Source organism: Dunckerocampus dactyliophorus, chromosome 17, assembly GCF_027744805.1.
Source record: "Dunckerocampus dactyliophorus isolate RoL2022-P2 chromosome 17, RoL_Ddac_1.1, whole genome shotgun sequence".
Taxonomy (NCBI): Eukaryota; Metazoa; Chordata; class Actinopteri; order Syngnathiformes; family Syngnathidae; genus Dunckerocampus; species Dunckerocampus dactyliophorus.
In genome coordinates, this window is record NC_072835.1 from 19,375,951 (window position 1) to 19,394,409 (window position 18,459).

At 40.7% G+C, this 18,459-nt stretch overlaps 1 protein-coding gene across 1 annotated transcript in view; it reads left to right on the plus strand.

The window, feature by feature from the left end:
• The first annotated feature begins 8,627 nt into the window (after positions 1-8,627).
• Positions 8,628-18,459, plus strand: part of trabd2a (TraB domain containing 2A) — a 63,880-nt gene continuing 54,048 nt past the window's right edge. The window contains exons 1-2 of the mRNA XM_054757727.1: positions 8,628-9,187; positions 13,774-14,334. Of these exons, the coding sequence (XP_054613702.1) occupies positions 9,080-9,187; positions 13,774-14,334 (669 nt within the window). The 5' untranslated portion in view covers positions 8,628-9,079. The remainder of the gene's footprint in view (positions 9,188-13,773; positions 14,335-18,459) is intronic.

Consider the following 18,459-nt stretch of genomic DNA (forward strand, 5'->3'; position numbering starts at 1 on the left):
CACACACACACACACACACACACACTGGTTGCAGATGCCCAAACAATCACTTTTCACGCCCACTTTGGAGCTGTACAATCCGCGGTACGTGCGGCATCGTTCAACAGACGTAAGTAGGCCGCACCTTGCTGGAAACGTTTCACGTCGTCAATGAATGAAAGAGGGTGACCGAGTTCATGCTCACTTCCACGCGGATTGTTGTCGGGTTTTTTTGTCGCGGGTTTGACCACTCGGGGTAGCAACATGTAACTGAAACATCAATTTCGGGATTGGCGTGAGTGAGAGAAGGAGAGCCTCCTCCGAGCTTGCCGGGGTGGAGTTGGAATGATAATCATAGGAAAGATAATTATTATTTTTCTTGAAGCCAACACTGGATGTGCATGATAGAATCCTCCTAATCAACTCTTGACCTCGGCTGCAGACACTTTTTTAAATATTGCCCTTGAAAACAGACAATTATCCATCATTTCTGGAGAGTAAATTGTTCCACAGCAGAGCATTTTTTGTTCCACGTACGTGTCTGGATCAGTCAAAATATCACACTTATTATATTACACTTGAACATGCCAAGCACTGACTCCACTTCACCTTCAGAACACACGCAAAATATGTTCATTTAAAGGAAAAGTGCACTTTTTTGGGGGGGGGATTTCCATCCACAGTCCTTATGTGAGACATGAACACATATTAAACACGTATTTTGTTTGATGAACTTGATGTGTCAAATTAATGTGTCAAAATCCAAAAGGCGTGGAACCAGTTTATTTATTTAATTTTGTTTTATTAATTTTTTGGGATCGATGGATGTATTTTTATTTTTTTCAGCCATTCACTCAAAAGACAGATTTTTTTTTTTTTTTTGTCAACCAATTTTACACAATTTCATTTATTTATTACATTCAACAGTAAAGTTGACTTTTTTTTTTTAAAGAGTTCGGCGCCTCGTTGATTTCGTTTTGTTCTTCTTGTCAAGAATTTCAATTTCTTAGCAAAACCTATTTCATGCTGTGGTTGTTTGAGCAACAAACGGGCCTACAAAAATGAACAGGACCTGACAAGACATCATTTCGAAGTGGAGCAAAAAACAACATTTATAGCCGTAGAGATGGAAAAATGTGTTTCGGACAAAGAAATAAAGTCTTAACAATGTTTCGATGGAGGTGTCCATCTTTTCCTTGTGTTCAGAACCACATCATTAAAGGCCAACCTGACGAGGAGGAGGTTCTATCGTAGACGCTAACCAAACTCAACTCGTTTTGAAAGAGACTCAAAGCCGTTGCACCGATGAGACACACCTGGGGAGGGCATGAGGGTAGGATAGGCTCTGATTAGTGAACAGAGATTGCAACAGACCAAACTTAAGCCTCCTTGACTTGTTATGATCAACGTTAGCGCCGTGATGCTCGGCCTTCCATGCAAACCCAAGAAAACCAACAAGCGTTGAAACGGAGAGACACAGCAGGAGGTGGGGGTTCCATGCTGGTGTGGCACTAATTAACTCCACAAGCAGCGATCAAACCCTTGGATGTTTAGTGTACGTGGCGCTTGTGTTTGACCGCAAAGCCGCGGGGACACGTCGGGTTCCTGTAAATGTTGTGATACCATGAACACCATTTTTGCTTTGATGCTGTGACTCACACCGTCGTCACACGACCACTTCCAGCCCGGCTGACTGTGAACACTCAAGTGCCATGTTGGTTTTCCCGACCAAAAAGCACACGTAGCACTGAATACACGAAACGTAAAAAGGATCAAATTGAGATGAACCTTTATTCATCCCCAAAGGGCAAATTCAGTTGTTGAAGCCGCTTAACGTCAAGTTCATGCATTCATTCATTCATCTGTTCAGAGTTCAGAAGAGACATTCTCCCAGCCCATTAAAAATAGTCAAGGGAATTTAGTCAAATATCCTCCATCCTCAACTGAAATGCTCCGAAATTATGAAAATTATAGCTGCATCATTGCAGCCTATCTGACATTTTCGTATGTATTTTAGCGGGCAGTAACAAACGCAACACATACTGATATTCCCAGATGTTCCTAAAGTATGCACTTTGGCCGAGGTCATTCACTTCCTTGCCCGAAACTGTGCTAATGTGATACGTTTGGGCATCAAACTGGAGGCCTCTTGATTTCAAATTTGCAGCAATCTTGGCCTCACGTGGAAGAAATCAGTCTCACTTCCAAGCAACCACACACACACTGGAGCCACGGCTTTTCAATCAGAGTTTAATGTGCTGTGAAAGAAGCGGACCACGCTCGATATAAGCCACCATCTGTAACGCACTGACTCATAAGACGTGAAGCTGTTGTTACTGGAAGACGCTTCTTCATGTCCTCATGTGGTCATGTGCGGATCATAAAAAAGACGCAAGGAATGTATAAACGGGAGTGCGTGCAGAAAAACCAACAGTGTAATCAAGAGATAGGAATCTAAGCTCTCGCCCACAGAAACACACATTCCCTCGTTTTGTTTGCTGCTGCTGGGGGACTCAATCACTCAACATTTGAAGATGTGTCAAGGAGACGAAAATCAAATCTGGTTGCGCTTATTTCGTGTTTTTTCAGGAGATGTCAGCAGGAAATTTGTTTTGTTTGAACAAGACCATTCTCCAGCATCATGAGTAGAACGGAGTCTACATGAACACGTCGCTCATGTCCAAGTCCAGGAAATGAACCTCAACAAAACAAAAAGGCGTAGCAGACGTTCTGTACTGTACTGCGCTGATAATTACACATTTTCTTCGGAGCTTTGCGCTGTGCGGGAGTTTTGTTTATATACCGCGCTATATTTTACGTTGCATTTTAGATTTTTGCGTTACAATAGCTCTGTAAAATTAGAGTCCGATAACATCGCACGGGTGATGACACGCTCCGCACGGCAACAAGCTTGCGAAAAACAAAATTAATTCCAAAACGCTTTTGGATTGTAAAATATGCAATTTGCGATGAAAGCGGCGGTTATGCGAGCGAGGGGGAATAAGGCAACTTCCTTTAATACTTCTAATCTAATTTGTCCGTTCATGCTGCGTTCATGCGTGGTGTGCGGAATGAGCGGAATCTTACTGATTGCCTCAGTCCAGAGTTGCACTTTGTTCTTGCACCGGATTTTTGTGCCACATTGAAATGTGCAGCTTTCCAAATGGTATCGTCACCAGCACGATTTCATTGGATTCTTATTTGTGAATGTATTCAAACTAATTTGTCTTACTTGTGGATCGTAGCAGAACGTGTTACTTTAGTTGCTACAGTCATGATTTTTTTAATTTACTATTTGTTGCGACAAAACTCGGCTGCAGCAGGGAAGGGACGAGCACCATGGTAATCTGTGACTTTGTAAAACAATATAACGCTACACTTTAGTGCCCCATGAGAATAACGTCCCTGCGGAAACACGCTGTCAGGGCCCATCAACGAGAACATTCCATTTTTTCCCCCACGCAAGTTGTAGCGAGCGAATTACAGCGTTTTAATGTTGTGTACGTTGCGTCTCTGCGAGATAAACAAAGACAGATTGCAACTGTTGATATTTAATATGAGGGTATTGTACAGCGTTTCAAAGTGATATCACATTATATATCATTATATAGCTGATATCATTGTGTTTACAATTTGCCTTTTGTTACTTATCAGTGTGTTTACAGTCCTTATGTTGATAATGTTACTAATTAATGTTCCTTATTTGAATTTAGCAGTGTTCTGCTTCTTATTTGGGGTATTATAAGAACTTATGTTCATGTACAGGATATGTCCTGTGGATATCAATGCTCTTATTTCATATATCGGCCAATATATTGGATATCGGTCGATATACAGTATAGGACATCAACTATCAGCCACCAATATCGGTATCGGCCCCAAAAATCCCATATCGGTTGGGCTCCAGCGTATAAATTCAACTTTTTTAAGTAGCCTCCCAAAACTATATAAATTTCCACTGATTAGAACGTATTTTTGTATGAAATCCTAATAAATTCTCATGAGAACCTTGTTTGGCGCCAAGTATTTGTGTCTATAGCGTTGCGGGGGTCACCTGGGCCTGACAGGATCAAATAGGTCCACCTCCCGGCCCGTATAAAATGAAACATGTGTGCGTATTTCCATATTGTGAGAACCGTTTGAAGGCAGAATGAGATGTTTGCACTGGATCCCTCAGAAGATCCATTTGATGTCGGCGAAGAGAGACACTTTCAAGTGGAAATGTACAGATGGCACATTGTATCAGTATTGACAGCTGCCTTTGAACGCCCTCTCTTTCATTCCGTGAAAGAAACGAATTAGAAGTGATTTTTTGGGGGAGGCGGGCAAATTTCTGCATGATGATTTCAATCACACGTTTATATCTTCATATTTCTTTAATCTTCTCCGGTGGCGATATAATGCAACTTTGCACGGGGGCTGCTTTGCACAAGCGGCACCTTTGTTACAATAAGCCCCCGTGCAGCTGTTCCATATGCTTTTAAACTGAAGTGACATTTTGTCTGCTGTAATCAACCGCTGCTGGCATGAGCTCTGACATGAAACATGTGATATGCTGCTCACTGAATTGTTCACCCTCAAATGGGTTCATGACTTCTGGGTTTCCTCACAGACCCTCTGTTCATTCTCCTGAAACGCTGAGGCAATGATGATGGAAGAAACACGGGGACATGTAAAATATTTCGGCTGGATAACGCCACGTCCCCGCAAGCACAGAGACCTTCAGCTTCCTCAGCGGGGCACTTGTCATCTTGGAGGCGTGTTTGGGCTCATTGCCATGTTGGAAAACCGCCATGCTGCCTCACAGTGTTACAGCAGATGTTGTAATTCATGTTTCCGTCAATGAACCGCAGCTCCCCATGCCGGCAGCACTCGTGCAGCCCTGGACCATCCCCATTGCTTGCTTGCTCGTAGGCGTTTGTTGCCAGCTATTTAGACAACAAAAACTGTGTGTAGAGCAATTTTGCAGTGAATAGTAAACCTATCCAGCTATATCAAGCTGCACACTGGCTGCTCTAAAGTCCAGTAATCCCTTGTTTATTGTGGTTAATTGGTTCCAGACCCGACCGTAATAAGTGAATTTCCACAAAGTAGGATTCATTATTTAGAAATCGAATATTTTTGTACTTAGAACATAGAAAACCTTTTTTACAACCTTCTAAATATGGTTTTTAACATTAGAGCCCTGCCAGACATTAAATAACACCCCTATAGGCACCTTTACACCCGTACTACTCATATAGTAGACTTAATATAGACTTATGTGTTAGCATTGGGAGAGTTCTTTGTACTTCCTGCGGTGTTTATTGTCTATGTATTGTCTATCAATGTAACATTACTGACACCTAGTGACCAGTGCAGGATACTACACTACTAACAACGTCTTTGAATGTGCCTTCTGACGTATATACTGTTTGTATTTTACTTCATTTAGCCATTTTATGCTTGAAAATGCTTAATTTAGGCAAAAAAAATGTAACATTTTCTTAAATATACTTATTTTCTACTAATAACTATATTATTCAACCATGAAACAGCAATGATTTATTAATTAATATATTTTTTTAAAACTGTGACAGAGGGAAGCTGAGAAATTCGAAGTGCAAAGTTCTTATTTTTTGCATGTTTGTCACACTTCAATGTTTCAGATCATCAAACAAATTTAAATATTAGTCAATGACAACACAACTGAACACAAAATGCGTTTTTTAAATTAAACTTTTTATTATTAAGGGAGAAAACAATCCAAACCTACATGGCCCTGTGTGACAAAAATTGCATAACTTAACTGAGATGAATTGAGATCAATCAGTCTGGAGAAGGTTAACAAGCCATTTCCAAAGCTTTGGGACTCCAGCGAACCACAGTGAGAGCCATTATACACAAATGGTGAAAACACGGAACAGAGGTTAACCTTCACAGGAGTGGCTGGCCAACCAAAATGACCCCAGCGACAACTCATCCAAGAGGTCACAAAAGGAAGGTGTGTGTCCCATTACATCTAGCGTCAAATTAACACTGCATTTCAGAAAAGGAGCATCATACAAACAGTAAAATGTGGTGGTGGTAGTGTGATGGTCTGGGGCTGTTTTGCTGCTTCATCACCTAAAAGACTTGCTGTCATAAACGGAACCATGAATTCTGCTGTCTACCAAAAAATCCTGAAGGAGAATGTCCGGCCACCTGTTGGTGACCTCAAGCTGAAACCAATTTGTGTTCTGCAGCAGGACAATGATCCAAAACACGCCAGCAAGTCCACCTCTGAATGGCTGAAGAAAAACAAAATGAAGACTTTGGAGTGGCCTAGTCAAAGTCCTAAACTGGATCCCATTGAGATGCTGTGGCATGACCTTAAAAAGGCAGTTTATGCTCGAGAACCCTCGAATGTGGCTGAATTACAACAATTCTGCAAAGATGAGTGGGCCGAAATTCCTCCACAGCGCTGTAAGAGACTCATTGCAAGTTATCGCAAAAGCTTGATTGCAGTTGTTGCTGCCAAGGGCGGCCCAACCAGTTATTAGGTTTAAGGGGCAATCACTTTTTCACACAGGGCCATGTAGGTTTGGATTTTTTTCTCCCTTAATAATAAAAAGTTTCATTTAAAAAGTGCATTTTGTGTTCAGTTGTGTTGTCATTGATTAATATTTAAATTTGTTTGATGATCTGAAACATTTAAGTTTGACAAACATGCAAAAAAAGAAGGAATCAGGAAGGGGGCAAACACTTTTCCACACCACTGTATAGTGCCCGTTGCAAAACAACATAGAAAAAGAAATCATGGACAAGGAACTGGGCCAAGAACTGGACTATTTTTTTTTTTGGAAAAGATATACTGATACAGCTTATATGAACCAAATCAAATGTTATTGTTTTAACTGGCATACAACACTGAAAGTATAGACGTCAGGGCAGAGAAGGTCATGTAAAAGGTGGCCACCAGGGGGAGTTTTCTGAAGACTTGACAAAGTTGAATTGTATTTCAAACACACATGAACTGTCCTCGTGGATGCCTTTGTAGGTAAAATGATGGACATCCCCGCAGTGTCCACAATATATGGAGAGGCATCTGCTTTTCCTGCAAAACAGCAGTCAACAATACAGAGCAACCCTCTTTATTTACTCACACGTGACAATGATGTATGTGAATGTGCTCTCTGCACCCGTGAAACAGTTGTGTTGCAGAAGTCAAAGCACATAGCTCTACCCTCCAAAAACAGCAACCCCCCCCACCCAACACATCTCAGCTATCATGCCCCTGTAGTGTAAGTACAGGCCCCACACTTGAATCTTGCAACCCTTAAATTCACATTTTTTTTGTCAAAAAAAATGTGCAAAACCTCTAATTAAAGTGCAACATCTGTCAGATTGTTGTAAAGTTTGACACTTTTACGCAGAGCTAAGATACACGAGCCACGTGCGCATCCACTTCAAAAAGACCAATGTAAAATAAAATAAAATAAAATAAAATAAAATTGGGAGAATTAATCAATAAAAAATTGCAAAAAAAGATCTAAACACCATAAATAATAAACAGGCAAATGAACCCCTGAAAATTCACATTTTTAGTTGGAATAGTCAATTGGAAAAATAAATAATAATAAAAAAAGATCATTTATTTTGTAGTCACCCTGCATTTACAGTATATTTTGTTCATAAAATACCGTAGAAATGGGCATATTTCACACATAGTTGCAAATGGTGATTAACCGTGATTAATGAAAACTGTGATTAATTTGATTGAAATTTTTAATCATTTGACAGCCCTAAAATAAACAGATATTTACCGATTTTTAAAAAAATCACCATACATCTTGAACAGAATAAATTAATCAATAAAAGCATGCCAAAAAATGGACTGAAATCACCACATAATAATGAACCTCTCCAAATAAACATTTTATTGGTCTGTAATAATATTTAATTTTTACATGACTTGTGATTGTGTTTGTTTGTCTTTGTATTTCTTATTCTTCTCATTTTTCCGTATACTCTACATTCTGAGCAGAATAATAAACCTCTCCCATACTTCAAAAAAACAACATAAATAAGTACATCAATGTATAAAAATATATGTTCCTGGATAGACATGCCATGAACTGTAATCATATTTTATTTTCCTGACTTACAATGCGCGACTTGATGTTGTTGATGTTACAGGAATGTGCGTGTAATTCCCCGACTAGGCTAATTGAGTGTCTGCCCATCTTCATGAATTTGCAGAGCAAAGCGCCTCGTTATTGGGCGTTTTCTCATGTTAATGTCCCCACCTTGTAAGGCATTATGGTAATCTGGCCGATGCATCTCCACTGGCACCTCTTGTCTTGCCTGCAGGCAACCTGACCAAGAGTCAATACATTTCATACATGCAGTCCTCAACTGGTTGCATATCTTGCTTGGATTTTTTGCTGCTACTTTTTGCATATTGAAAAGAGCGATGGCGAAAGTTTCAGATCGTGATGTGTCATAAATCTCTTTGCACGGTCAGACTGTCCCCATTACGGTAATCATTAAATGTTAGGGGGTTGAGAACTGGTGTAAGGTTAAAGTGAGGTTACAGGGTGTGTGCGTGTGAGTGTGTGTGTGTGTGTGTGTTGGGGGGGTGGGGTGGTGGGGTGGGGTGCAGGCGACACAGGGGGTAGGACATACACACGTAGCAGCGAGGCAGACGCACAGAGATGCAAATAGTGAAGAAGTGAGGAGCGAACTTTTTTTCCGCTGCTTCCATTCATTCTGACGCGCGTGGATTTTGCGCAACTTTGGACCACCTACGACAAAGTGCTCACAGGACAGACGGACAGGGAGACAGGCGAGCCCGCAGGCGGACATCTCCGTGACAAGCTGACGATGTGTCTCCGGTGGAAGGGAAAGAAAAACTCCACCAAATGACCACCAACATCTCCCACCAACACCACTACTACGCCTGTGCGCAAAGCCTGAGCATGACTGGTTTGTTTAGCGTGGACGCGTGGAGCCGTGGAAGCATTAACTCATCCATGCATTCTAAGAAAACATAGTTTGGATTACTTTCTGTGTGTGTGTGTGTGTGTGTGTGTGTGTGTGCGTGTGTGTGTGTGTGTGTGCGTGTGAGGAGAGAGTCACGATGCGCGGAACCCTGGGCGCATTGATCCAGTCCTGCCTGGTTCTTCTGGTCAAAAGTGACCAGTGGAGGATCAGATCTGACTCAAGCGACTGTGAGCTCCACAAGAAAGTAAGTAAGACAGATAGATAGATGTGCATCTGCATCCCATGTCGTAAATAATGGTTCATTCGTTAATTGTTGGACTCATCAGGTGTGCCTTCCACCTAATTATCCCGAAAATGATTCATGTGCTCCAAATCCCGTCTATGCCAGCAACGCAGTGACACAATTAAACGTTCTTCCACTAGATGGCAGAAGGTGCATAATTAACCTGTGTATCCACCTGTTGCCTTTCATACAACAGAATAAGTCGCGGCAGGCTTGGTGGTGTTTGCCGGTGAGATTTGTCTAATTTAAGATATGCGCCTTGGCTCAGTGAAGGTTGGGAAACACTGCTTTAAGGAAGCCTTCAAACTTGACAGCGTAAAGCGTAGGTCACGGATCCTCAACAGGTGGGGCATGTCCCACAAATGGCTCGCAGTAACCAAACAAAAGTATTTCATGCATATGCAATGTTTGCTTGGAAACTATTTTGACAGGCATGCGTCAGAAATGTGCAGTAGCCGACTTGTCAGTATGTGTCTTTATTAGACCTGCAACAATTAATCAATGATTAATCGATTATCCAATTAATCAATAACTATTTTGGCATTCGATTAATCATTTATGATGAAAACTGTCTCTCAAATGGGAATTTTTTTAATTTCCTCATCCATGAAAGCAAACAATATCCTTGTGTTTTATGTAGAACAAGATATTCAAACACATCAGCTTTGGCTTTGGAAAACAGTGGTCAACATTTTGGCCTCTTTTCAAACACGTTGCGGACGAAACCACTCACCGTTTGGGTTTGGTTCATACTGAGTTGGCCCATCTAGAGCAGGGGCGTACAAAGTGTGGCCCGGAGGCGGTTTTTAATCGGCCCGTAGCACATTGTAGGAGTAAAATTAAACAAACAAAAAAAAAGCAGTTAACATTTGAAAAAAAGAGCAAAAAGGTACAATGTAAAGTGAAAATGCTGACATGATGATACTAATACTTAATAATAACACAAAAAAAATTGTCTTTAAAAATATATATGTTTTTTTTTTTTTTAGCCTTTTTGCTAAATAAAAAAAAATGGCCCAGGCGTCCTTTGATATTTCAGTATGTGGGCCTCGGTGGAAAAAGTTTGGGCACCCGTGGTCTAGTGCCTAAATGATTACTCCATGAATTGAAACAAGAAATTTCGGATTAATCGACTAAGAAAAGTATCGTTATTTACAGCCCTAGTACTTATGTTAAAAAGTGAATGCGAAAACTAAAAGGAATAGTCGTCCCTCGCTTGTAGCGGTTAATTGGGTCCAGACTCGATTGCAATAAATTCATTTCCACATTCAATGTTAATAAACTGAATATTTTTATAGAGAATAGAAAACGTGTTTATGACTTTCTAGCTACAGTTTTTAACATTTGATCCCTGTAGACATGAAATAACACGCTTATAGTCACCTTTACGCTCCTATCATTCGGTGTTTACATCACATTAGGCAACTCTTTTTCTGCAGGGAGTCGAGACTGCTGCTAGCTAGAAAGCAAGCTAGCGAGCTAACAAGCTAGCGAGCTAACCAGTTAGCCCAAAATTTATTTCTTCTACACTTAAGAAGCCAAAAACTTACCACTTCCACACGGAAGGGAAGGAGAGCGTTTTTTCACTCTATCATGTCAGACAAACCATGGCTGACTTGAAGACCTCATGCAGTGTTAAGGTAACGTAATGTAAGGTAAGGTTTCATGTCATTACTGATAAGGTACATTTCAAGCATAACTTTCACTTTGACACAAATATTTTTTGCTTTTGTGACAGCTCAAATCTAAACAACTATATCAACATAAACAGCACAAAAAAGGGGTTATTTTACATCAAAATAACAATTTATGTACAAATAAAACACCACAAACTAGTTCTGGTTTTCACATTTGGAACTGAACTATGCGTGTGCATGTGTGTGCGTGCGTGTGCCTGCGTTGAAATTTCCCTACAACGCGCAACCTTCTGCACACTACATTCCCCCACGCTCTCTCACTTCCTCCTACCTGCCATGTGTGATTTTTCCGTTCACTTGATCCCTGCCAAGCTCTTATCAAATGCACTCCTGCCACCTCGTGGCCGTTTTTATGGCTTAAAATTGCTCTGACATTAGTGGAAAGTTGCGTCATCACCTCTTTTTGCCTCTCGCGCTAAAAAACGTAAAAGACGTACAAATATGTTGTTGGGATAAAATTCACTTTCATACACATTTGTAGCCAAAAGTTTTGTCATTTTGTGTTATTCACTAACTTCGGTTGTCACATTTAAGTGACCAAATATCCTCGAAAAATACCCAAGTACATCAGATTTGAGTTGCGAGATATTCGCTCATCTTTTCCATATCTACAGCCAATCATGACCCACTTTCAGTCCCTACTTCAGTATGTCAGGTGAGATCCGCGAGGAAACATTAAAGCAGCTAATCTGCCGTCTGATGATGCGACATCATGTGTATTGTTTGTTTGGCACTCTGCTCCCAAGTGGCCTGTTAATAAGTCATTAGCGCTCTGTTAGCACACGGCTAATAAACAGTCTCTCGGGTAAGTGTCAGACAGGCCAGTGCAAGGCAGGAAATAACATCATTAGCTTCTCTTTTTCGCAACGCCAGAGCGCTTAAAATGCTTATTTGGAAGTTACATTCAAGCGTGATGCATTCATAGCAAACTTCCAGGTCCCATATTATAGACATTTTCAACAATTTGAAACAAATGTTACGTACTTTTGATCTAAATTAAAAATGTAAAGCATAAAATGAACTAGAACACCAATACAAGGCATTCAGTTGACATGTAGTATTCCACAGTGGTCACTAGGTATCAGTACTGTTCCATTAGTCACCACAAGAAGTCCCGGAAGTTAAAAAAACAACAACAACAAGGAACTCTACCGATGCTAACACATGTGAGTCAATATTATGTCTTATTTTCTCTTATTATGTCTACTATATCGGATAATAGGAGTGTAAAGGTGACTATAGGGGTGTTATTTCATGTCTAAAGGGCTCTGATAGTGTTAGAAACCACATTTAGAAGGTCTTAAAGAGGTTTTCTATTGCTCTAACTGTGAAAATATTCCATCTATCAAAAAAAGGAATCCTACTTCGAGGAAATTCACTTATCACGGTTGGGTCTGGAACCAATTAACCGCGATAAACAAGGGATTACTGTACCAGGTGCGATGTAACATTAAGGGGTGGGACAGGAAGACACAAACAGTAGCAACTATGCTAACATTACAGTCATACTTTTACAGCAACATCATGCTAGGTTAGCCTCTTCGCTGAAGATCAACTTTACGGCTATCATGTCTGATGGCAGAGATGTAGACTTTATTTTAAGATGTGTAGAGAAGCCTGCTTTTTGGGTTTTTTTTTTTTTTTTTTACAAATCTGTCCACCGTGAGGTGTTGGCAGGGCGGGTTTATCTAGCTAGGGCAGGATCATGAGCAAAAAGGTTTTTCCTTCATGAAACTTCAAAAGCGAGCATTTGAGTGCCTGTTCTCTCAAAACAAGCGAGGAGATGATAGAATTTTCTCACATTTGGCGCTCATACACCACTGACCCAACAAATGTTTTGCCATCTGTGGCCCGCGGCCGTCTTTTTATCGGCCTGTGGCGTTTCATTTCACAAGAAAAACATGGAAGAAATCAGCAGTAATTTTATAAGAATAAAGTCAAAATATTGAGAGAAAAAAGTTTGAATTTTACGAGGATAATGTTGCAATATGAGAAAAAAAAAATTAAAGTAGCATAGAGTTTAAATATTAAAGAAAAAATGCTGTTATTTTTTAAGCCATAATATTATGAGAAACAAACAAAACAAAAGTTGTAATTTTTGGAAAATTAGGTTGCGGCAAAACATATATTTATACCTATATAGATGTATATATATATATATATATATATATATATAGGTATATATAGCTATGTGTATATATACAGGTAACCTATATCACAAAGCTGATTTGCATTTAAAAAAAAAAATGATATAGGTGGAAACAAAAGCAGCTGTAATTTTACGAGAATAAAGTCAAAATATTAAGAGGAAAAAAAAGTCATACTCTCACGAGAAATAAAGTCACAATTTTACAAGAATAAACTTGTAATATTATGAGAGAAAATAAGTAGCATACAGAAGTAGCACAGGGAATTTTAGTAAGGTAGAGTTGAAATATTAAGAAAGATGTTTTTTTTTTAGTTGTAATGTCGTGTGAAACAAAACAAAACAAAAATAGGATGAGGGAAAAGTTATAATGTTATGAAAAAAATTCAAAATATTATGAGAACAATTTTTCTAAAGATTATTTGAGAAGAAAGTTGAAATATTTGGAAAATTAACAAAAACAAGGCCAAAAATGGGAAAAGAAGAGCAAATAGCAAAGTTGACGCTAATAATAGGCTTCTGCAGTAGCCAATTAAAACCCTCCAAACTCGTCGAGTATCATCCATCCATCCCACAACCTGTTCATGCTCTCAGGGAAGCTGAAGCTCTCCCACATGCTGACTTGGGGCTGAAGGCAGACTGCAGCATGTGAATAGCGACTGACGATGTCAACTACTACAAATAACACTTTTTTTTTTCTGCAGCAAACAGACTTAAACTCCTTCTTGTGGACCATCAAAAGGGACCCTCCCTCGTATTTCTATGGTACAATCCACGTTCCCTACACCCGCGTGTGGGACTTCATCCCTGAGAACTCCAAGCAGGCCTTCCAGCAGAGCAACATAGTCTACTTTGAGCTGGACCTGACTGATCCTTACACCATCTCAGCTCTGACCAGCTGCCAGCTGCTCCCCCAGGGCGAGAACCTGCAGGACGTTCTACCCAGAGACATCTATCGCAGACTTAAGAGACACCTGGAGTATGTGAAACTCATGATGCCTTCGTGGATGACGCCAGATCAGCGAGGGAAGGGACTTTATGCGGACTACCTCTTCAACGCCATCGCCGGGAACTGGGAAAGGAAGCGACCGGTCTGGGTCATGTTGATGGTGAACTCGCTAACCGAGGCGGACATTAAGACGAGAGGCGTGCCGGTGCTGGACCTCTACCTGGCCCAGGAGGCGGAGAGGATGAGGAAGAGGACGGGAGCTGTCGAGAAGGTGGAGGAACAGTGTCATCCACTCAATGGCCTCAATTTCTCGCAGGTGAGTGTGAAACTGTTTGAGTAGCTACTTCCTGAACAGGATGGTACTGTGCTCATTCTGGTAAGGGGGTCCAAAATACCTGGTACTGGTTGAAGCAGTACAGTATGGGATGCTCGGGCAGGGAATTGTCACTTCCGTGCTACAATGGAGAGAGGAATTTATGCTATTTGTGTCGCTCGTTTACTCTATAATGTGCGTCAGTCCGCAAAACTGCAATGATGTCATACTGTTTACATGTATGATGCAGCCGTCGCCATCCAAGCTGCAAAGGAAACACAAGGTTTAGTGATCCAAACCATACGGTGTCAAACTAAATGAAAAGATCCGCTTGGTGGACACATGGCTTTATGTTCAGAGCCAATATTGGAGGACGGACCAATTGAGAAAGATCTTGTCGCTCTCGATTTGACAGAAGTATCGCTGAAATAACGACTGGTAGATTGCAATGACAAAGGATATGGTATTTTTTGCTTGAAAGATCACCATTATCTGAAAATGAGCATCATATTTAGCAACATCACTCGTCCTCTTTATATTTTCCCTTTGAATCTGCCTCATTGAATGCATGCACTTGTTTACGTGCAGTCGGATTTAAGAACACACAACGAATGTGAGGGATTACATTTCTGTGCCTGATTTTTTTTTGCCCACATCGCCCACAAACCCGATAGATCAGGTGTCTGCAACCCGTGGCCCCGGTGCCGCAAGCGGCTCTTTTATCCTTCTGCTGTGGCTCCAGCTGGTTTATACTTCTGTGGATTCCCTACGCTGTCTCTTCTCTTCTCTTCTGCTCTGCGTGGGAGTTGAGCGTGTGCCATGCAATTCTCCACCAGAGTGCTAGGAGCAGCTTCCTGGTGGGTCAGCCCGGTGAGAAACCATGATGCTGGTTGACTATTTCGCTTATTAACTAATGAGCAATGGAAACTAAAGAGGCATGGAGAGTGGTACTGGTACTGGAACTAATCAGTGTGTTACAACATTAAGAAATGTGACTAATTGCCAGGTGGCAACAGGTGTGGCAAGAAGACAGAAAAGGAAGGTGACAATGCCCTTTAGGAAACTATCAATGTCGTCGTCAAATAGGTTTTGTGGCTCCAAGTCGGGTTCAATTTCATGGAAACAGGCCAAAATGACTCTTTTGATGCTAACGGTTGCCAACCCCTGCTATAGATGATAGAAACAGAGCAAGGATTTCGCTTTCCAGACAGTATCGCATGCATTTCAAGAACCAAAAGGTCTAATAAGCTTAAAGCACAAGCTCATGTTGTCAGCGGACCAATAAGTGGACCTGCTGGATATCATTAGTCATTATTCATAGCGTGAGAAGCAGCGATGATGCACTCATGGTATGTATTGTGCTGAATGACCACGAATGCATGAAAGTCTTAATGGCATGTCCACTTAATGGGTGTCACCTGATGTATGGCCGTGCAGCATGTGTTTCTCCCCGTTCATGCTCCTTAGATTCGCTGCGTTTCTGCACATGACGTCATGTCTTCAGGCCTCACGTCTACAAATTGATTCCACCCAAAAGACTTTCAGTATAATTGACAAAGGCCAAACACGTACATGGATTAAGCCCCAACAAGTCTGCGGCTGCCACTTTCCCCTGTTCCTTCCACGGCGTGGTTGAGTGGAGCAAGGTGTCGCGTTAATAATCAGCTGTGCAAACACTCGACCCCGCTCCACCACGTCCTTTGTTATGATGGAAAAATGGATCCTAATGACTCAAGTCTGAAGTCACCCCCCGCCCCATGGAAAAGAGGCACCTTGTTTCTGAAACCAGCGGCACACTTGAGCCTCTTTGTCGGCCTGCCTGTCTGTCTGTGCCCTCCGCTGACCCTTCCAGTATTACAAACATATCACTAAAGCAGGACTCCCTACAGACTCATGCTGCCTATTATTGAGGAATTTCAGCTAATGCTGCTTGGGAGCGGAGGGGATTATATGCCACCATTTACTCTAACACCCAGAAGCTTTAAGTGTTGTTATTTTAAAGCGGGCCTTGCTGGCCCCTCACACTATAACTCTCTTCCCAAAACCACCCAGCAGCATTTTATTCTTCATCCTGGATGCCGTAACCACTGCGTAAATGTTAACACAATATATGACGGCGTTTTTGTAGTTTGTAACCGAAAAAGCAATGTTTTTTTCCCTTATATTTGGCTCAGGTGGTAGTTTCTGGGGAAACGGGAGTGCTAGAGCCGTAATTTGGACTGTGAGACTCCCCAGTGTTGTCATTCTTTAATTACAATCGGACTGCTGGGTAAGAAAGAAAGCAGCGCCGACGCAGATGTTGCACAAATACAGCGAATGCTTCGTCTCCCTTTCCCTTCCTAGACTTTGTTTTCATCAACAATCTCCACAACAATCTCAAGAACTTGTGAGAGAAAGCAGAAGCGGCCAATGGCAGCGCTCGTGGTCAACATGTGGCGCCTGCCTGCACTTCCATTCTGGAGGAGATGCACTTTAAGGATGCACTCTGGAAAGTTGTTTTTTTTTTTGGAAAAATCATTTCAGCTGTCATTTTGATTAGTGTGGTAACACGATGACACGTTTATTTCATCACTTAGATGACGAATTCACCTAATTATCCAATAATTGGCAATGGCCATACGAAAAATTCACAAATTAGGGCATGAGTATGGTTAACAAATTACAAATAAATTCAGAAATACAATATAAATACTTTTACCACAAAATAAAAAACTGCATATATGTGAAAAAATAATTGCAATCAAAATAAACAATTTAAATAACCACACACTAACTGTACATATAAGGTGCATTTACACAATGCAAAAACTATATAAGAAGCTAAATCAAATGTGATATAAAATACCTACTCTATACCACTATAGGCAAAATTATGTACAAAAATGATGAGGCTCATTCGTTACCATTTGTAGTAATATTAATTTCCATTTTAAGAGTTAATAATAATAAGTAGTAAGTAACATAATTATATTAAAGGTGAAATTTTTCCCAATTTTTGGTGCCCCTTGGAGGCCACGGCGCCCCTAACATTTGCCTGTACAGTATTGCCTAATGGGCCAGCCAGCTCTGGGCATGAGTATACCCTCATCGCAGCATGTGCGAGTATGCTTTTTTCCTCCAAAAAATGAAATAGCATTTCATACAAATAATGCAAAAATAATTTGTGTCAAATTCTTAAAAAAAAAAGACATTATTGCAGCGTGTGTGTGTATGGGGGCTGTTCTCACTAAATTTCTAAGGATTTCATAAAGCAAAAATGATTAGCATTTGCTTAAATATGCTTACCACTTTTTTGAACAGTACTACTAATGTACATTATTATTTCACCTTTTAGATTCAGTCGATTAGCTCAGTACATTTCCAGTCTAATGGCTTCTGATAGAAGGCCTTCTTGACACACGCACACACACACACACACACACACACACACACACATAGCACAATAAGAATAGCACAACAGTTACATATGACTGGACACATATGACACTCACACAAGCTTAACTCTCACTTTGACACAAACTTAACTTTCACTTACTTTCACTTGCTTTGTGTACTTTCATTCTGGGCTCTTTGTCCACGAGCCCTAACCAACTATATTGCTCTTATTCTTGAATACAATTTGAAAACCTTTTAAACTGTGTTATCATTGCCTACTTCTCCGATAGCAATGCGGTACCAAAAACAGGCTAAAGATAAGCAATAGCATTTACAGTTGCAAATATACAGTAATGTCAGTATAATTGCCACTTAATATTTATTAAGATATCCAACTAAATTCACAAGATTTCACGGGGATCACAGTTTAATGTGCATAACGAAGTCATAAAAAACCTGCGCAAAAAGCACATGTGCATTTTCAGACCCAATTTCACGTATAAATCTGATTAACAAACTGCAAAACCCTGATTACATGACTATAAAACCCTCTGCCAGTCATTTTGTTTCAGTAATACGCCGTACAAGCGGACTGGAAACCTCTTGTAATCACAGCCTTCCTTGCGTTTAAGCCCGCAAAGTCCACACACGTAAACAATGAATTCTGCTGTCCCTTAAATAAACTCCACGCTGACAATACACTAGCATACCACACACAACTTGGCAGTCCCTTTCACTCTCAGCCTTAAAGTT